Source organism: Dreissena polymorpha, chromosome 10 (genome assembly GCF_020536995.1).
Source record: "Dreissena polymorpha isolate Duluth1 chromosome 10, UMN_Dpol_1.0, whole genome shotgun sequence".
In the NCBI taxonomy this organism is placed as follows: Eukaryota; Metazoa; Mollusca; class Bivalvia; order Myida; family Dreissenidae; genus Dreissena; species Dreissena polymorpha.
In genome coordinates, this window is record NC_068364.1 from 18,305,948 (window position 1) to 18,329,312 (window position 23,365).

The following is a 23,365-nucleotide window of genomic DNA, read 5'->3' on the forward strand; positions in this document are numbered from 1 at the left end:
TAATGGATCACGTGGGTTTGGAGGTAAGTGTATATCTGTTTCAATAGCAACACGCTCTTCACTCTTCAGTCGCAAGTTCAAATGCAACAAGCTGTTACAACGGCCACCGGAAAAACTTTGCGAAGCCGAAATTTCGCAAACTTAAGTACCCTTTTTCTTGAAGGTTTGCTTATTTGTGATAAAGTATAAGATAAAAGTCTAACTTGTGATTAATAATTGGTTATTTTTGCTTGTTAAATGCGTTTTCTTCACTATGAACTTTATTTGCAAAGTTGGGGTTCCCATGGGATTTTTGTAATAACCCATGGGATTTTTCATTATCCCATGGGAATTTTGGTTTCTCCCATGGGATTTTTCTCCAGCTTTTTTTATGGGAGAAAAAATCCCATGGGATTTTCAAAAACATAAAACACGTTTGTGTGTGCTTAGTTATCGATTTTAAGCATTGTTAAAGCATTTGTGCTTATTTTCGTTCAATTTACTTTGATAGAAAAAAAATCCCATTTTTTATGGGAAAAAAAAATCCCATGGGATTTTTTTCTGATTTTTAGAGATTTATTCATGTAACCTTCAGAAACACTACCTTTTAACAAATGATGAGCATTTCTCGCGATTTCAACGCGTTATATCGTGTTTTAATATAATAAAAAAATCCCATGGGATTTTTTTGTCCCATGGGATTTTTTGTCCCATGGGATTTTTTTTCTAATGGGATTTTTTTAAGGTATAAGTTTCTAAAAGCTATATAATAATAATAATTATTATAATAATAATAATAATAATAATAATAATAATAATAATAATAATAATAATAATCGTGCTCAATATGATGAATTTGTACTTTTAAGCGACTAACATTTTTATTCGAGCCGATCGTCGAGTCCGAATGGTGAGTATAAGAGCAATTTACCAGTACAAATAAATCTCACTTGTGAAGAGAACGCTACCGTACTATAAAATAATCTTGATAATAAGTCATATCATTTCTCGACAGAAAATGAAAACAGTATCCATATTGATGTCAGCAATGTCCCCTGCTATGATAAATATTGACAAAATGAAAAACCTTGACAATAATTCCGTGTCGAATACGCATTAGATTATAGCAATCAAATTCATATAAGCATTGATAAGATAATTTGCGAAAATTGGTCTTATGTCAAATACGGCAAGCGTAGCTCCATTCCATAATGTCCGGTATAAGGTCACGTCAAGTTTCGTGGTCGAATTATAGCATAATAATCATTTTCACATTACGCGAATCATATGAGTTTCCCTACATATATTGTGTTAAAATTTATGTTACACTAATGTGCGATGATGAAAAGGGGATTTCGGTAATTCTACATTCGCCCGCCTAGTACCGAAATCCCCATATTTACGCCTTAAAGGGTCAATAGGTCATCGGTATGAATGGTTTTTGACTTCACATGAATGTTAAGGTGCAAAAAAATGATATTAATTTTAATTATTAAGCACTCTTGACAGCATTAAGTTGCCTCTCAGTGGGGATTTCGGTAATTCTACACTAGAACTTAAACGCGCGCCGGTACCGAAATCCTGCTGTACAAACCTTCAAGTGTCAACAAAATTATTATAGTGTTTTTTTTCATTAGCAACCAGTGACATGTATTATCTCCCATTCGGTTACTTCTTTTGGAAAATAATTAGCGGGGATTTCGGTACTGCTACATTCGTACGCCCAGAGCCGAAATCACCCATGTTTACGCCAATCCCCCATATTACGCCTTAAAGGGTCTATATGTCATTATGTTTGGGTTTTGGCTTTGCATTAATGTTGATTTGTACACAATCATATTAGTGTTAATCATTTAAACACTCTTATCAGAATATTTTTTCCATTATTAAATAGTTTATTAATGTGAAAAATGTGTAAACGAATGTAAAAAAGGTAAAATGTACATTTAAAACATTGGTTACACAAAAGTATATGTAAATATAACATGACATAGTAATAATAAGTCTTCAGAAAGTAATTTCCAAACAAATCTGATGAAACAAATGATATCGTACTACCTTATTTACAATATGCTATACACTTTTGCAATTTAGTTATCAATGTTTAATCAAAGCATAAATCAGGATAATATGTTGCCTCTTAGCGGGGATTTCGGTAATTCTTAACAAGCACATAAACCCGCGCCGGTACCGAAATCCCCGCTGTACAAACCTTCAAGTGTAAAAAAATACTGATTTAGGTTTAAATAAAGGGAACAATAGTATTTTTGGCCACCAAAAAGCACTTCCGCGTCAACAAAACGATTGAAATTATGTCAGAAACCCAGCTTTTCATTGTATATATTGCAATACACCATCGGCCGCCGAGAGCGGAATACTGCGCCTGGCCGCTAAACAATGTGGATTGCATCAAATTAAATGTCAATTTTCGATTTTATTACAAAAATAAACACTGCCTTTTTATAAATATGTCAAGCACGTACACTTAACAAAAAAATCGATATATCTTTATGTAATGTAGAAAAGTAAAGCGCTTTATATATAACAATGTTTTATAATGTCTCTCTGGTTGAGAAAAAAAACTAAACAAAACCATGTAGAACATATATGTTTTCATAATTAAAAAAAAAAATTTAATGATGCACGTGATGTTTTATAATTGATATAAGTTCACGTGTCATTGAACGAGTTAAGGGAGAGATGCGAATTAAATTACACATAATTAAAAAATGATACTATACTGTCAGCTTGATTTATAAATTGTGTTCCATCGCGCCAATATATTCATTGTTCCATGAAATTGTGTATAAAAGCAAAACGATTGAAATTATGTCAGAATTCCTGCTTTTCACATGAAATGATCTTTAACACTTTATTTATTCCAATCAGGTAATTAACAATAATAGGGGAAGTCTATACTGTGTATTAGAAACTTGTTGTGGTGATCCCTATCTTATCCGCTCAATACACATCCACCTGGCTACTGTACAGAAAAAATTAGATTTACTTCCAAAATAACTGATTTCATTAATTGCTAACTTGTTGTCTACATTTTAAATTAACAACGATAATGGATCAACATCACCGTTGCACAATTATTAAGTTCACAGTAATCTGTACTTTAAATAGATAGCCTAATTAAAGACGGTGCTAATAAAGAACAAAGCGTGAATGTGGATATTAAGAAATTAGATCCTTTTTTGCATGACACTGGCAGTATATCATTTTATCTTATATAAATAAGCCACATTTAAGACATGGACACAATTAAAATAAGACACATTTGCATCTTTCATTTCTTGAAAAAAAAATAAGCACGCAGTCACATATAAATAAGATACATTGAAGACACAGAAAAAAATAAATAAGACACATTTGCATCTTTCACTAAATTTTCTTAAAAAAACATGTAAAACTGAAGAAAAACATTTATTACTGACACATTATTCTAAAAGTCGACTGACAACTTAAGTTCAAAGAGGGATTTACAATTAAATAAGATCCATTTTCGCATGATGCTGGTTGTAGAGCAAGCAATACATTTCTTACTGACACATTATTCTAAAAGTCGACAGGCAACATAAATTCAAAGAGGGAACCACAATTAAATAAGATCAATTTTCGCATGATACTGGTTGTATAGCATGTAGTCACATATTAATTACAGCTTGCATTAGTTGCAATAATTTTGTTAAGTGCGCGTGCTTCTGAACGTTGCGTTAAGCGAGAGTGTTGTCATTTTGTTAGTTTTATATTTTGGTATTATGTATGATTATTGCTTGTTTTGAATTTGAAATAAACGCTTTCTGGCAAATAAGCATCGTCTTAATTTTAATACAAATAATGAACATTTGACATACAAAATGTCCAATAACATACCGGCAATAACATTATATATATGTTAATTTCTGTGCATGTTTATACCGAAATTATAGCCGACATCGGCAGTTAGGGAAATTTAGTGACACACTTTAACACATCAAACATGCATGATAGTTCTTTTTTCATATGATATTCCCCTGGTTGCTTACCGGTGTATTGGTGCAGTTGATAACCCCGCCGGGACTACAGTAGGGTGCTAATACACACGTGTATCGTGTTCAATACAATCGTCTTAATTTTAATACAAATAATGAACATTTGACATACAAAATGTCCAATAACATATCGGCATTAACATTATATATATGTTAATTTCTTTGCATGTTTATACCGAAATTATAGCCGACATCGGCAGTTAGGGAAATTTTGTGACACACTTTAACAAATCAAACATGCATGATAGTTCTTTTTTCATATGATATTCCCCTGGTTGCTTACCGGTGTATTGGTGCAGTTGATAACCCCGCCGGGACTACAGTAGGGTGCTAATACACCCGTGTATCGTGTTAAATACCCGATCCATGCTACAACGTGTAAGAACGGGAATTTCGGTAATTCTAACTTTTTAAGCTTGCGCACCTCTAATGGGCACATATCCAAATATAATTTAATTAATTATTTTCCTAATCAGCATCATTTCACTAAACTACATGCAAATTTGTAGGTAGCTTTCCATGCTTAAAAAAAATAAACCGATTTTTTCAAAACCACCCTCACGCTCGGCTTTTGTCCAGTTTATTTTCACCCCTGGGGTATATAAAAGTTCCATAATTCATTCAAATTTCCAAATATGGGCATGCAGTTGGTGTGTACAGATGCAGTAAAGGTGTTTAAAGTTTAAACAAGATGAAATAAGTATTCTTTTACAGACATTTATTTTTTACAAATTTTAATCTATGGAATAGCGCCATGAAATGTAAGTGATTTCAGCCAAGTAAAAATTGGGTCGGTTAAAAACAAAGTGTCATAAAATTCAAAATAGTATCATTTAAGTTATATTTTAAATTAAGTTTTTATAGAAACACTATATACAGCAAAAATACCAAAAAATAGACAGATTTACCGTTTACTTTTTGAAATAAAAATAAAAATGCAAAATGCATCATTCGTATTTTCAGCAGTAAATTAATCAATTTAGCCATAACGTTGTTTTAATTTTAAAATTGAAGGATGTGCATACAATTTTCAACATATTTAACAATAAACATAGCTTATGTGCTATATTAAATCAAATTACGTTAGAAAAGAAATAAAACGCGTCGCAAAAAGTATGCGATGTCGGCAGGAATCGAACCTGCGCGGGAAAATCCCAAAAGATTTCAATTTCATCGCCTTACCCACTCGGCCACGACAACTTTACATCTGTGTAACCTTAAATTAGAAATATATAAGTAAACAGGTAAAAAGGCTCGCTCGATCTTTGAAGAAATCGCGAAATCGTATTTTTCAGATGATAATTGGATCAAAGTCAATATTTATAGTGAAAATAATGTAATCTAAATGAATAAGTTAAACATATATCAAAATTCGAAGTTTGAAAAAAATAAAATGCATCTCTCGGAAATAAGCGATCATTGAAGATCGGCAATGGCTTATGTATGAAGTGAAAGGACAGTTGAAAGTTTCCATTTTGCACGTTAATGATTCTGATAATATGGTGACAAAGGCAGCAGTCCTATGCAGTATTGTGTTTGACCGGAGAGTAGCGTGATCTGTGTCGGTGTTGGGCGCTCTGAGGGCGCAATCCGGCTACATAGGTACATAGAAACCTCTTGTGGCTATAGTCCATGGATCGGGTTCGGCAGACAGGGAACATGTAAATTTTTATATGTATGTTTTATATCTTAATTACCTAAACGTATATTTATCCTGGTTACTTATTTACTGAGGTATGAGTTAGTCGCAATGATTGTAGATACGTTGTACTATATTTAGTAAGTATTTGGAGGACGAGTGGCACGGGCACGCGCTTTATTATCACTTATGCAAGGAACGCGTTTTGTTTATATACGTATTTTTGATATTCCGATAGGCTTAAGGGAGGTAACTTATTCAAGTAAAACGCGATATTTTTTGCAATGCCTTTTTATAACTCTTGTTTAATTAATTACATACGAATATACAGCTAAATTTAAGATGATTTTTACCAGAAAAAAATTCGGAGAAAGATATATTGAGATTTTGATATTCCATAGAATGCGAGTCACCATATATATTTTCTATTGCAGGGGAGGTAATTTAAAATTTTTAAAGTCTCCGAATTGGTCTTTGTTGTATCTATTTACGTTTATTTTCAAGCTTATGGCGATTAAAAATTAATTATTATTAGTATATGCTCACATGGATATTGGTACGGATATATCGTGTTCATATAACTGTTACTACATCCATTTCATTCATCATTCAGGTCGGGCTACACAAATCTCGTGAAGAGGCCAGTAGGACCTGTAAACAAACTCTCATACACACACTCTTCACTCATCGTGGCGCTCTCGCATGTCTGAGGCGATATATAAGATCGATGTCATATATAATACTGTATTCGCTGGTATTTTCGGTTGATATGTTTGATTGCTTAGGACGCAATGAATATAGTGTATTTATATTTAATCGAAGTGAGCTCATTGTTGTTTCTGGCGGTATTCAATTTCTGGTAATAGTTTCGCGATTAAAGACGTCGGTTCTCGGTTAGGTGTGTAATGTTCTTATTTGTTAATGTGCCAAGTGCTTAAAGGCGGTTTATCGCACTTTATTAGTCGGCGTTTCAAGAGAATGGGTAATAAATGCAAATCAGTAGGTGCTTAGAAGACTTAAGTACGGCAAGAACCACAACTCACTCTGCTAGGAACGATTACCACTGCCTGTCTGCAGCAGACGACAAATGATTCTGCTCTAGCAGTGAATGTATATACCAGCTTGTAAACGCCATTGGCCAGTCTAGTGTTTATCATTAAAATATGCACATATTGGCTGCTTTCATGGAAAACGAGGCTTAATGCACGTCAAATAAGATTAGCCTGTGCACAATGATAAGCATATGCAATGCGAACAAGCTAATCAAGGACGACAACAGCGAACAACTAAAGTGCCTTCAGCGCTTTGATTTATAATATACATTATGTCCTATGTTATATGGCGTATAGCTACTAATATATGTGTGTATAAAATATGTTAACCGTCTTTATTTTTTAAATAAATGAAATCATACTGAAACTCTACGAATTGAGGATTTACATGTTTTTATGAGCTGTCAAAGATTATTACAAACAACAATTATTATCTTTTTTAATGCAGACACTTTAAAAGACTGTGGGTGCGGACCCAGGATCCTGCGATAAATCAAACGGAAAGGTACTTTAGGTACTTAAGCTACGTTGAAGAAACTCGGACTTGTTGACGCCCTGTCTTCAATAAATACTGTTTTTGAGTGAGGTTAAACTTACAAATGTATTTGTTAGCCAATTGACGTGTATCGTGGTATTTTGAAATTATTTTTAAAATAACTGGGCTAAGCATTGGTTTCGGTAGAAAAGTACTGCAACAATTTCGCTAGATTTGAACACATTTTAACACTCCGCATTATGATATTTTGATTCAATTTTTCATATTTATACCAAGTGAGTTTTCATTTGACCGCCTTGCGGATACAGATCCATTAGCATGTGCTTGTGTATTATAATAACCATTAATGAGTTAATTTACTACTTACAGTATCGTTATTTTCATCAACATCATCGTTATCAACGTTATCATGATCATCATCATCAACATAATCATCATCTCATCATTATCATCATCATCATCATTATCATCATCATCATCATCATCATCATCATCATCATCATCATCATCATCATCATCATCATCATCATCATCATCATCATCATCATCATCATCATCATCATCATCATCATCATCATCATCATCGTCATCATCATCGTCATCATCATCATCATCATCATCATCATCATCATCATCATCATCATCATCGTCGTCGTTGTCGTCGTCGTCGTCGTCGTCGTCGTCGTCGCCCTCGTCCTCGTCCTCGTCCTGCTCCTCCGTCTCCACCGCATCATCAGCAGCAGCATCGTCATCAGCAACAGCAGCAGCATTATCGTCACTATCACCAACAACATCGTTATGGTCGTCATCGTCGTGATCATCATCATCAGTGTCATCATCATCATCATCATCGTCATTGTTATCGTCGTTTTTCTCCGCCTCGTCGTCGTCATCGTCATCATCGTCGTCATCGTCATTCTCATCATGAACAATTTCAACAACTGTAAAACCTATCGCTCATCTCATTTTTGCAGTGAATTCGGATGTTATATCAAATCTTTTTGATTAATAGAGTTTGCTGCTTAATGTATTAATAACTAAATAATAATGTTGATAATATTGAAAATAAATGGTTTCAATTTTATTTATCCGTTTAAGATGCAGTATTTGACCAAGTCAATTTGTCGCTAAAAGTAGTCATTACACATTCAATCCAAAAAGCGTTACGAGTTGCTATTGAAACTATAATCGCATTCCGATAAAAATGGTGTCTGTATTAGGGCCTGTTTAATTTCTACGCTTAATTGCAATTCATAAAAATATTTTTAAGGGTACCGGTATATCTAGACACACTCTGTTATCCAAACAATTCTTGTGATCATAAACAAATAAACAATGAAATATAAATAAAATTAGATGATAAAAAATGGTATCTTCCTTTTTGCTGTTGCTAGTTATCAACAGAGTAGCAAAACTTTTAAATATAAATTATATTCAATTCATAGCACGCTTAAAGATTTGAAGTTTATCTAAATCTATAAGCACAAACATATTTATGTTTGTTAATACAAAGCTGTAGCAGTTTTCTGATTGCGCTTGAAAAGATGTGAGTGTTGTTGTTGCATTAATAGTATCATTAGTTTGTATTTCCAGATTAGGTATTCCACCATACATTTTGTTTTTAATCAGATGTCTTATAATTGGCATTGCAATATTTCAATAACGAGTAATCAACACAATTGACTTTATGTATTTTTAATTGTTTATCCATATTATCATTAACACTTGAGGGAAAAATAAGCTGTGTCATTTTTTATTTTTTATTTTACTTATGGTTCAGACAACTCTGCTTTTGCTATATGCCGTAATAATTATAAGTTTCCGTTCACTTAAAGATATTGTTTTTCGTGTTGGAAAATTTAAATACGAAAAATATTTAGAGACAAGAGTGTTATGTTTGTTTGTCAATTATTTAATTGAAGTAGAAATAATACATCAGTGTACATAATTTTATTGTGTTGTTCCCTTCGTTCTTTACTTTAAAAATGCAACTTAACAGCTTTGCAATCAACTGAAATAATATATAAAAAGTAAAAACAATAAACGTTTGGCTTTCTTAATACGATATCATTTCAAACGCTGTTGGAAGGAACCATTGCTTATTAGAGGTTTACAAGGTAATTTACCCAAGTACGCAAATGTAATGGTCGATTGCCCTTAGGCATGATTCTGTTTTATTACTTTAATCCGGTTGTAAAAATGCATGACCGAAGGGTCATCAGATAAGCAAAAACGGGGTCAAAATCTGATAAAATAGCGCTGTTTAACTGACTGTACGAAAATCCGTATGTCCGAAAATTTAGAATCATGAAAACATAAATATTTTGGCTTAAAAAGGAAATGTAAGAAAATTTAGAATGTAAGAGAAAATACGGTGGTTTTATGGTGTTTAAATCGATTAGAAATAGCAAAACCTAAAGACATTATCTCAAGTGTGATTTTCAAAAGATTTTATATGAATGTACACACACGGTAAAACTAGTCTATTAAAATGAAATACCTTCATTGGTTCTCATGTTTTTAATATTTATTAAACATAGGTATTTGTGAACACTTGTTGTTATATAATATTGAAATGTACACGCATACTGAACATACAATCATTAGCATAACGGCTAAGTTGGTTTTTACTAAGATTGCAATAGTGTTTATTTTATTATTATGAATCTTATGAGGATAATTTTGAAAGTATGACACAGAGTATCTGAAGAAGATATATACATAATCACATATGTTGTTGTTGTTGTGGTTATTGTTTCAATATTTTTATGAGTATCATACATTCAATGACGAATAGCTATTAATTTGTCATACAAACACCATAATTATTATTGGATTGCGGAGATGAAACAAATCGATTCCCTAGTAACTGATATAACTGATACATTTTTTGAGCGACAATTTGAAACTAAATCTAGTATTATTTAAATTTGATTATTTTAATTGCAGACTTTTTTTATTAACCCCAATTATTGTGTACGCAACGTTTCTTTTATTTAAATCGCTGAGTACGAAGCATCAAGCTATTTTTTAATTAATTGACAGTTTTCTTTAATGTATGTCATAATATAAATTGAAATCAATCTTAATTAAAGCTTGAGCGGTTGGTTTGTAATAAGTTTTGTAAATGTTGATGTAGGATATGTATGCACAATAAATACTAACGCTCTGGCATATTGTGATGGTGATATGATTATATATTGCACAATGAATATGTGATGATGTTCTTGTGATAATATTGAGGCTATAATTAGTTTTTGAATTAAGCTAGCTAATTTCAAATAAGATACAAACACATCCCAATCCTAAAATTATCAGTAAGTTATAGTATTGTTTGCCTCTAGGCGCATAATTAATTGAAGGCCTAGTTTATCTGTTAATCCTCGCCCCATGTGGTGTCCCAGTGGGTACACTGATATTAATACACGATGTATTGGTCCACAATTAAATCTCTTATAAAAACATGTCTCTCAGGTGACTGAAAAATGGCTGTGTAGATACAACAAATACTACTACAACGGAGACTAATATAACACATGTTACAATTAATTTGTCTTCCTTGCGTTCTTCTTATACGACAAACACTTCTAAAACAAAAAAGCAAAAAGCCGCTACTGCTACTGCTTCGGCTACTCTGCCGCTGCCACTGCCGCGGCCACTGCCACTGCCGCTGCCACTGCCGCTGCCAGTGCTGCTGCTGCTGCTACTGATAGTGCTACTGCTACTGCCAATGCTACTGCCACTGCTACTGCCACTGCTACTGCCACTGCTACTGCCACTGCCACTGCCGCTGCCACTGCCGCTGCTGCTGTTGCTTCTGATAGTGCTACTGCTACTGCTGCTGCTGCTGCTTCTGCTGCTGTTGCTGCTGCTACTGTTACTGCTACTGATACGGCTACTGATACTGCTACTTCTACTGCTAGTGCTACTGCTACTGCTACTGCTACTGCTACTGCTACTGATTCTGCTACTGCTACTGCTGCTGCTGCTACTGCTGCTGCTGCTGCTGCTACTGCTACTATTGATAATAATTCTCCTTCTACTTCTCTTTCTAATATTGCTAGCGATGCTTCATAATTTATTTTTAAATGTATCATTTTGTTAAAACAGGAAAGAACTGTTATATATATTTTCTTAAAGGGATCTTTTCACGCTTTGGTAAATTGACAAAATTGAAAAAAGTTGTTTCAGACTCGTAAGTTTTCGTTTTAGTTATGATATTTGTGAGGAAACAGTAATACTGAAATTAACCATGCTCTAATATAGCCATTATATGCATCTTTTGACGATTTTAAAACCTAAAAATTATAAAGCGTTGCAACGCGAAACGATTGAATAATTTGGAGAGTTCTGTTTTTGTCGTTAAATTTTGTGAAACTACGAAGATTGCTTATATAAGGTATAAAATACGTCGAGAATGTGTACTCGGTGGAATAGCTCAGTAGGCATAAGCGTTTATACTACAGGACTCTGCCAGGACTCCAGGGGTAACTGGTTCGAACCCTGCTCCGGGCAATGTACATTTCCTTTTTTTTTTTCTTGATTTTTTACTGGAGCTTTTATGATCCAATGTTTACATTTATCAATATAAAGCATTTAATGAATAAGTTAAAAAAAATGCCAAAATCTGTGAAAAGGCCCCTTTAAAGGTGTAAAGAATCTAAACTTTTCTGCGATTAAAGTTTTATTTAACTGGATTAGTATAGGCCACATAACAGACGCTATTGTACTGATTTGTACTAAACAACATTTTGTCATAATCAACAGTTTTAACATGCCGCAGTTTCCTTGGAAGTTGACCTTTGATTGGAGTTATGTATAAAACATTAACAAGGTATTTGTTGACAGTTTGTCCTGTCACAATTATATATTAGTTGAGCCAAACGTGTGATAAAGATCCCTTTTGGGGTGGCGATAAATACTATTTATATTGTTCAACAGTGGGAGACTGAGAAAACATATGTTACAATTAATTTGTCTACTTTGTCTGCTTCTTCTTTATATATTTTTCTTGCTAATCGTTTAAGTTTAGTTTTAGTTAAGTAGGTATATCAATTTACATTTTTTGATAGATATTTATTTGGATAGTAATAGTATGTTTTATTTGACTTGACATCATTGAACCGGTTTATTCATTGATAAGATCGGGATCTCCACAGGTGTTTAATCTCGATTGTTAGGTGGGGAGAAGGGTCCGAATGATAATGTTGTCGTCGGCTTACGAATCACATTTCACAAGTTTTAGACAAATATGCATACGTTATAAACCTAATTTAAGTATTACATAGATAATAACTTATCTTTATTTTGATGAACTACGTTTAAGGTATAAAACTATAATTATCAATGTGTTGTGTGCCGCATACATACCATCTTGCTTTTTTAAATTTGATCACAACGGTCCGAAGTCATAAACATTCATTATGCATGGTTGCTAAAGCACAGTGTATACTAACTAACCTATGTTTATTGTTGTTTGCTAGGGTTATTATTATTATGTTTTATTTTTTTTTATTTTGGGGGGGGGGGGTGGGAGGGCTTTTATAGAAGATTTCAACTAGTCCTTTAATTAACGAAAAAAAAATATTGGTATAGGAAATATAAAAGAGTAATAGACAGCTTCATTCATGCTGTTCTATTATGGTGTTTTAACGCATATAATTATGTATGGTTGATGAAGCACATTGTATGCTACCGATGTTTATTGTTGTTTGATGATGATGTTAAGTTGGTGTTGCTGTTGTTGTTAATGATGATGAGGAGGAGGAGGAGGAGGAAGAAGAAGAAGAAGAAGATGATGATGATGATGATGATGGTGGTGGTGGTAGTAGTTACGACGACGACGATGATGATGATTTTGATTATGATAATGAGATTTGAATTAAATTAATGCGCAAAGATTTTTCTTTTTAGCGGCCAAATGCAGATATCTGCGCTCGGCCGCTGTAAGGGTTATGTAATATTTGCAATTTGCATAGGAGTCAATAGCAGATACCAAGCACCATATGCTTATGAGAAACAAAAGCAAAATATTGGCAATCGCTGAAATCTCGAATATGACTTAATCATTTTATTAAATGAAAACCGGTAACTATTTTAAACGGTTATTATATTGCAACAACTTAGCGGTGTTTATCCAAAAGACCATTGTTATAATTACAGGGACGTCAATAGGCCAAACTATTCAGGAAATATGATTTGAGTCGTCAAGGATAGATTTTGAGATCAATGTACGTCCGATGAGATTTAAAGGGAGTTGGAGGCGTAGGGACAGATTCGTTCGAGTACGCGATCATTTGAGAACAAATTATGTTGAAGCTTTATCGGAATTCCGGAAATTTGCGATCGGTACCGATTTTTCCTGGTTCTTTTTTATTGATTCTGATAAGTTAGCGGCCGGCACGGACATGAATATTAACTGACGAAAACCTCTTCGCTACTTTCCGAAAATCTTCGACATGTTGCAAATATCCGTAATATTCCGCATTGTACTCACCAGAAATTGCAACTAGAAAGACTACAATAAATCAGTTAGCTACGGCTCGGGCGGGGATTTACCTTTTATCCCTGTAAGGGACCTAATGCCCCAGACTACCGGCTATTTTTTCCGGAATTCGAACTTGATACACTTGATATCCCTGAATTAAATATTTATATCCGCAATTTTGATCTCTAGAGTGCTGACTGTTAGTATTGTATTTGACTGGAATGACTGTCGATTATGTGTTTTTAAGATTAAAACAAGCTTACGAAGAACTTTGTGTTTGCTTTTTTGTACGCTTTCTTTTTAAAAATGTATTGTCCGCCACGGACGCAACAATTGACCAAATGTACCAGATTGTGGTCTCTTTAAAGTGCTATGTTTTTACTGCCGTGATATCTTTAACAAACTACGCATTATTGATCGTGGACGTTTTATACTCTTATTGAATTTGTTTCCCCCAAAATATGCTCTTCTATTAGTAGATATTTAGGTGACGATGTTCTAATTATAGATCTTACACGGCCAAGAAACACTAGATAGGTCTTTGCAAAGAGAGCTGTTGGATATCGTGAATGCGTTCAATGTGGCCTGTTTATTTCAGAAAGCTATGTGCAATGTTTTATGGGGATTTCTATCAAATTGCCAATTGCAAAATTTGATTTAATTCATTCGGACCTACAAGCGGGAAACTTCTTCATTAAAATTCAATGGGCTTTTAAGAAGTTCGTTGAAAGGCCAAATTTGACGTTAAACAGCAACGCCGAAAAAATTGCTACTCAGTCTTATTTATCACTTTTTTTGTAAGATTTACCAGTAGACGTTCTTCAGTGAAATTAAGCAAACACACAGTGCCGACAAATATGGAAGGGTATTTAGGTAAAAATTACATCCTTCTTTGTGACTGTGTCATGATTCTTGATGGTACTTTCAATTAGTATGTAGGCACCTTTTCATGCTTGATGACACTTACATCTTGCCTGATGTCCAATGTCTATTTACATTCTGCTTAATGGTATCATGCATGTGTACAGATGCAACATTCTTGTTCGTTAATTGCATGCTGCATATGTGTATGTTGGTTTGTGCAGAGAGACTTGTGCAATAGGCGCAGTGCATAATGAAATCAAATATTAATGCGTTTAATAAATTAACGCGATGGTAAGATGTGAGTTTCACCCAAGCACAAAGCAACATACTATCATGCATGATACAATGATGTCAATTGACAGTCATTCCGAAATGCTACGGAGGACTACGGAAATTTACGGCGTATAACGGAAATTTTATGTTATAGGAGAAGTTGCGCACCTTTGTAAGATATTTGCTACTGAACCGAAATTAACCGCGTGTTTGTAGACTTAACTTTTTTTTGGTTAATGACTAACCATAATTTTTGTACAGTAATTTACCTTCAATAACCAAAGAAAGTCTATGGATATATTTCAATATATGCTACTAATGCATGTATGCAGAGCTCCAGATAAGACGCTTAAAGTCGTAAAAAATTGAATTAAATTTAGTAAAAAAGTAGACTTAAATTCTGTGCGTACGGTTACACATTGGAAAAATAAAATAAGAATTCAAAATGTGTGATCATGCGTAAAACTCAATATCAATGCATATAATGTAAACATTTTATCAATGAGTTCCCACTCGTCTAGGCCCTCATTACAATTATGAAATCAACAGCACTTTAACGTTATTATGAATAACAGACCATCTTTACAACAGTCGAAAAGCCGAACGTTTTCCATTATCTGGTTCTTTTATCGCAAAAAGTCTGCTGTAACCCGGCAATTGTCATTAGCTCTTCTTAGACTATAAACCTAAATGCGGATGTGCCAAAAATTATATTTACCTGAAAAAAAAGAATTAATAATAGACTTTAAGGCTGGATTATTATAGAGTGTAAACCAAGATTTTGCTGAAAAAGTTATCTGGAACTTTGCATGTATGTTGAGAGGAAATCGATTACATAATTTCAAATTTACTAGAGTACTTTTATATTGCACCACATAAAATGCTTTAAAACTATAATATTGAAGTGCACATATAAACTTTATTATAGATGGGTAGGTATTTCGTGTCAATTTCTTTCACATATGAAAGAGCTGTTGGTCATGCTGCTTTAAGTACATATAGATGCATGACACAATTTAGATTAAGCAAAATAAAACACTAGGTATTTGCCAAGAGTCAAATATATACGAGCAGTAAGAGCGTAATCGTGCACAGCGAGACTTACTCATGTAGAATTGAAACTCTTATTGCTTTCTTTCGAAATAATTTCATGTGTCCGATCTAATATGCAATATGCCCGGTGTTTTTTTTGCGGATTAATGTTCCGTTTTAGATCCATAATTAACGAATTCCTCAATATTTTCAAAAATTAACACCGGAATAATGTTCACCGACATTTTTTCATACAGATTGGATATAAATATTATAGAGCTTAACAAAAAATACATTAAGCCCTGTTCTCCCGGCACACGTGCTGGACACACAGGTGGTTAGCGTGTGGCTATGATAATAATTAGTGAAAACATCTTTTTGAATGATAAATAATCATATTAAAACAAAAAATCAAATTTTCTATATAAAAAAAAAATCACTACCGTTTTATATATAACAAGGTATCCAACTCGAAATCATCCGAAAACGGGGTGCATCGTTTTGAGCAGCCATTACTAAATTAATTTTGCAGCGATTTTCATGACCCGGTCTTATTCAACGCAGAAATGAATTTCCTTTTAGGAAATGTATATATATATTGTTATATTTCTACTTATGCTGGGTCAAATTTTAAGAAATAAAGCTATACATAATTCGCTTGACCCAGTTGTTATCGATCAGACCGTATTTATGAATGAAATCTCCAGTTGTAAAGACACAACTCCGCATTGGAGCAATGAAATCACTCTTGTGTTTAAAATGTCAGTTGGTTGAAATGTATGTAAACAAAGGTTTGAAAATGCGCTGGACAGTTAGTTTTGATGCATAATTCTACGGCAAGCACGGTAAGAATGTTTTTTCATACGTTTTATTGAATAATGGTATCGAGGTTCGTGAACTTTGCAGGGAAAATGCCCATTTCCCCGTGAAGATTTCAGTCATGAATACTGTCTGATCGATCACAGCTGGGTCACGCGAGTTGTGTATCGTGTTATTTTTTAAAAGTTGACCCAGTATTTGTAAAAATATTGCAAGACATATACATTTCCAGAAAGGAAATTTATTTCTGCGTTGAATAAGACCAAGATCGTGAAAATCGCTGCAAAATTGATGAAGTAATGGCTGTTTAAAACGATGCATCCCGTTTTCGGATGATTTCGAGTTGGATACCTTGTTAAATATATATTTAACTTATTTTTTTTAAGAAAAGTTGATTTTTCGTTATAATATGATTACTTATCATTCCAAAATATGTTTTCACTAACTAGTATTATAGCCACACGCTAACCACCTGTAGCTGGACACTTTTAAAAAACACTATACAAATTCAAGTACTTATGCACTTAATTGATTGTAAACAATGACGGTTGAAATCCGTGCGTGGGAATTTTTCTGGTAACCAAGAGCGACGTCAACGTTCATGACAAACCTGTTTATATGACATTTATTTATTGATTTTTTCCAACTTGATTGAAAATTATGTTTTATGATATTTTAATTCATGTAGATGAAGTAGTTGTTTTCTCAACGAGGAGTACAATAGTTGTACAGTACTAGACACGAGTACTTGTAACTTTCAGGTTTCTCTGTATACCACAGACATTATATAGTCATAACATGATAAATATGTGTTTATAGAAATTGTAATTATAGCATGGTAAATACACTAGAGAAATCTGAAAGTTTCACGCACAGGTCTGTGGCAATGGGGGTTTGGGCTACTTTATAAATATGAGGTCGATATGCAATGCACATCGGTAGATTATGTCTACTGTAATTATTTGGACTAGGGAAGGGCCACAATTCCAACACATCAGCCCCGTTATGTTCTGAATAAAATACATGTATAATTTCTTGAGTGCCAATTGCATCTTACAAATATCAAAAACATTCACGGCAGTCAATTCATTGTGTAAACTTACTGGTCTTCATGGCAATAATGAACGTATTTAGTTTAATGGAGATTATATAACGAAGGGAACTAATTCAGCTTATTCAGTTTACTAGTCAAAATGATTCGGATGTTTTCGCTTTTTTTTCCGAAAAGTAATTTATTCAACATACGGAAAATAAACGCGCGCCACCTGATGTCATAATTTAGTAACTTGCATTCTGCTTACTGCCTGTTGCTAACTGCCGTTGTTAATGACGCTTAGTGGCAAAACCGATTATGACTGGTTTCAGGAATAATGAACACACAAACATTGGATAGTCACCAAGCATGTTGAAACAATCATCAAGTATAACCGATAGAGAACAAGCATGTTGGAACTGTCATGAAGCATGTTAGAATAAACATCACGCATAATGTAAATATTATTCATGAATGATGTAATGTTGCAGCAATCATCAAGTATAAACGAATAGACAACAAGCATGTTGGAATTGTCATAAAGCAAATTAGAATAAGCATCAGTCATAATGTAAATATTCACCACAAATGATGTAACTTTTACCTAAATATCCTTCCATAGACATGTGTTGTTACTAAAATAGACATAGAGATTTGAGCATTGGGAGTGACCTAATCATACTGTGCTTTAGCAGTATTACGGAATACCGTTAGTGCCATCGTGGTTACACATTAAAATCCAGAGGGCAAGAACGCGAGAACGCGATAGTACGATGGCGACAATGTGACAATACGATGATGACATGGTGACAATACGATGGCGACAATGCGATAGTACGATGGCGACAATGCGAGAACGCGATAATACGATGACGACAATCAGACAGTGCGATGACGACAGTGCGACAATACGATGGCGACAGTGAGATAGTACGATGGCGACAATACTACAGTTCGATAGTGCGATAATACGATGACGACAGTGCGAAAATACGATGACGACAGTGCGACAATACGATGGCGATAGCCGACAGTGCGATAGTACGATGGTGCCAATGCGATAACGCGATAGTATGATGGCGGCAATTCGAAAATGCGATGGCGATAGTGCGACAATACGATGGCGACAATGCGATAGAACGATGGCGACATTGCGATGATACCACGGCGACAGTACGATATGACTATCGCATTGTCGCCCCCGTACTATCGCACTGCCGCCATTGTATTGTCGCACTGTCGCATTGTCGTCATCGTACTAGCGCGTTTTCGCAATCGTACGAACGCATTGTCGCCATCGTATTGTCGCACTGTCGTCATCGTACTTTCGCGTTCTCGCATTCTCGCCCTCTGGATTTTAATCAGTAACCACGGTGGCCCTAACGGTATTTTGTACAGTAAAGTGCGTAAAATCTGGTTTGGAATAACAATTTTTATGCCGAAAACAGATGTTGAAAACCCGACTTTGTTTTATAAGTAGTAGTCTAAATATACAATGAGTTTTCCGAGCATTAAATAAACATATCAAAATAAAATTCATGTTCGTATCAGTTGAAGTTCTTGTTAATAGTAGAAGCAAAGAACACAATAAAACGCTGATTGGGCTTACTAATTTGAGGCAAGAAAAAACACATCGCGCTATTATATATAACATATAACGCGCATCCGCAAAGTTCGAGCGCCCGTCTCGGTGCCGTCGTTTCCGGTGAAAGTTTCGCACAGGAGCTACCGAGTTTGGATATGAGACCACGAATCATGGCTTGACTTTATATATCAGTCAGCGTAGTACCTGACCAGACTGCGCGGTTGGACAAGCTAGGATGGACCAACTTCGGCCGCATATGACATAAGACCCATTTTCGCATGACGCGGGTCATCTGACCTTTATAATGTGTATATAGCTTTGAATGGAATTTGCACATAGTTTTTGGCATGGACTTATTGCTATGTTAATGTGTTGCACGCTTTCAAAAGCAGAGGGCATATATAAGATCAATTATACTACGGAGTTCATTTTCTGTTGCAAAATGAAATGCAATAAAGATTGTTACTCAGCGGTGTGTACAGTATGACAGCGTTGTCTGTCTGCGATGCATTTATACTGGTTCTAAGCTGGCATACTCACCAATTGGACTCAACCATCTGCTCGAACAAGAAATGATAAGTTCTACTAGCATAAACCTTTAATTGTAACTCATTTTAAAAATATTCATGTTATTTATATTATTCAATTTATTATTCAAAATTATAATTATTATTTCCTTTATTGTTGTTTTTCGCATTAAGAAACTTAATCGGCTTACGAAACTGAAAAATCCCATTGGAAAAAAATCCCATGGGAGAAAAAATCCCATGGGATTTAAAAATCCCATGGGATTTTTTTTTAAACACGACTAAACGCATTAAAATATCGTAGTTGTTCATCATTTCATAAAATATGATGTTTCTGAAAGTTTCATGAATAAATCTCCCAAAATAAGAAAAAATCCCATGGGATTTTTAAAATGGGATTTTTTTATTACTAAATATTTTTATATATAATTGGCATAAAACCAATATACAGTCCTTAAATAACGTTAAAATACTTGCAAACGCAAATAAAACACGTTTTTTAAAATGTTCAAAATCCCATGGGATTTTTCTCCCATTTGCAAATTATGGGAGAAAAAAAATCCCATGGGAGAAAAAATTCCCATGGGAAAATCGAAAATCCCATGGGAAAATGCAAAAATCCCATGGGAACCCCAACTTTGCTTATAAATTTCATAGTGAAGAAAACGCGTTTTTTGAGTGAAAATAACCAATTATTAATCAACGATAAGACTTTTATCGCATACTATGTCTCAAAGTAGCAAATCTTTAAGAAAAAGGGTACTTAAGTTTGCGAAATTTCGGTTTCGCAAAGTTTTTCCGGTGGCCGTTTTACGTGAAACTAGTTAACATTGATATAAAATATTAACTGAAATACATTGGAGATTAAAACGTAACTCTCAAGGTTAAATTAAGTGATATTTATTCAGGTATGTATTAACGCAGTTTACAGCGTGTATTTATTGACATTTATAAGTGTTTCAGGTGAACAAGATAAATGTTATTAAATATATTTTAATACTTTACATTTTAAAATTGATATGTGTGTACACATGTTGATGGGGAAGACGTATTTTATCTAGAATCTTTTAAACTTAAATTTATACTTTTTTGGGAGAAAAGTACGGGATATAAATACTTTTGAAAATATTGCAAATATCATAAAAGAAAAGCAATTGCAATACATCTAAAATATAAACATATTTCAGTGTTTGGTATTTGTTCTTGTTAAATTTAATATACATTCTGACCTGCTATTATTAAATATTATGTTTTTGTTAAAATAAAACCAAAGATCACTTATTTATTTACCAGCATCTCTAATGCGAATATACATTTGAGTTAATCTAGTTTTATAAAGTATCGCTTCATATCTGATTTTTGAAAATTACCTGTCTATATATATGATGAACACTTAATAATTTTATATTTCAGAAAACAGATTTTACCGTCAAAGTGAAATATATCAACAGTCGATATAATGGTGCCTACATCGACCATCGGAATTGTGCTGTATTTTTGTTGTATATGGGTTATGTTATTGAAAACACTGGATGTAAAAGGAATGGCTGTACACAAGGATGAGAATAATGATGTTAAAGTAGAACAAGACGATTCAAAAACGGATATTAACTTGGGCATGTTTTATCATGTTAACCCGTAAGTTCTATTTTCAAATTATGAAACATTTTGATCCTGTAGCATCCCTGAACATTAACATATTTCGAACACATATTATCATATAATCACATGAAGTATTGTATGTATATAATGATTGTAATAATCACTCTATATTAACACTTTTGTACTAGTCTGGATTCATTTTAATAGCTGAATGGGTAAATTGGGTAAACATCATAAATTGTGGTTAATAGTCACATACAGCATCGTATTATATAAACTTCATATAATCAAATTTTACATATTTCACAGGACCGTTCATCATTTTTCTCGTCATGGTCTCTGTAACCACGTACACGGAAAGATTAAATTCTACAGAGCGTTGGAGCAACACTTTGTCAACATTTCAGGTATGCCGTTAAATTTATTCGTTTATTGACCTTATATGGCTATTCATTAAATACACTGGCGTGTTTCGTTTAATAAACACAATATGTATTGTGTATGCCTTTATTTTGATGTGTTGTTGTTTCAACAAAACAAAGCGAACACATATTTGTCATTGTGTTGAAACATATTGTTTAGATCTGTTAGTTTGGGGTCATATCCAATCAAAATGATCATTACACAAACACTTATCATACTACATTATACATGGTTCAACATTAGTCGTTAATTCTAGTAGCAATGCAGTGTGTATGATTTTTAAGATTTTAATATGCTATTAAGGGTTATTATAAATAACATCTTCAGGGTTCAGAATTACACTTACTATATAGGCATCTATTTAAAAATAAACCAATACACGCGTTGGTTCATTCTGATGTATCTTTTCTCATTACAGACGATATGAAAATCCAGTTTATCTTAGACATATGTGAGAGACGAGATCATATGCTCGACAAGTGGGTCAAAGAAATATTCGACATAAATAGTAAGTGTTTATGTACATAATATATCATGATTGAGGTTAATTGTCGAAGTAACAATGTATTTCCTGTTGAAAGGCTGTTTCAAATAATTTCACTTGTGCGTTGACAATTTTTTTTGTAAATGTAGATAAATTTCTTGATTGTGCACACATGATACATACACGTTACATGCTTATGTGCATTACGTACATTGTATAAGTAGCTTTGTTAAGACTGTATTGATTAATGGCATGATTTTTGTTGTAGATGACGGCTACATTTCCCACTTTGAAAAGCAACGAATTGAATATCGATAAAGATTGACATTCTGTCTGACCGAAAACAGGACTACTGAATATTATTGGACATCGCATATGTTTATATTGTTAACCAGTTATTAGGGTACTATGCTGGCTGACGTTTACTAAATAATGCCAGTGAAATAACTTTGTGAGAATGATTGTTGGATTTTGAGATTATACTAGACACTTATGTTGGTGTTTATTGAATTATTTAGTGCTGTGAACATTCGGATTCGTCTCAAGTTCGGGTGCTTACTGTATTTTTTTATTGTACATACATTAATTTATTAATTGTGTTGATTATATATGTTGACTTGCCTGTGATATTACATCATATATATTTTATACGTCTGCCAAAAATTGTGTATAAACTGCAGTCTGTGATATAACAATGGATAAGTGTTACATAGTTGTGTGTGTATAACATTCCTCGAAATGGCCTCTCATCAGCATTCATACCGTTCGGTAATTGATTTATTTATGATAATAATTTTTATGTGCTTTTCTCTGTGAATTGGTTCACACTCCCTATTAAATATTGAGTTGTTGCATTTTTCTAATGGAAAAACTGTATTTGTTCATAGATATGTTGTAGTGTAAATTATACTTTGATTTATTTATACCAACAAGTGTTCTTGGTTTCATCCAATAATAAAACTGTAATTAATTATGTAATATGTTGAAATTATTTTTAAGCGAGATCATTAGTAAATTTTATTTAATTTATTTA

At 33.5% G+C, this 23,365-nt stretch overlaps 1 protein-coding gene across 1 annotated transcript; it reads left to right on the forward strand.

Moving 5' to 3' along the window:
* Positions 1–20,633: 20,633 nt before the first annotated feature.
* LOC127846931 (uncharacterized) lies at positions 20,634–23,329 on the forward strand. Its single transcript, XM_052378356.1, has 5 exons — positions 20,634–20,731; positions 21,237–21,461; positions 21,735–21,832; positions 22,267–22,356; positions 22,601–23,329. Exons 2-5 carry the CDS (start codon positions 21,283–21,285, stop codon positions 22,648–22,650), a joined length of 417 nt encoding a protein of 138 aa, XP_052234316.1. The 5' UTR covers positions 20,634–20,731; positions 21,237–21,282; the 3' UTR covers positions 22,651–23,329.
* Positions 23,330–23,365: the final 36 nt, after the last annotated feature.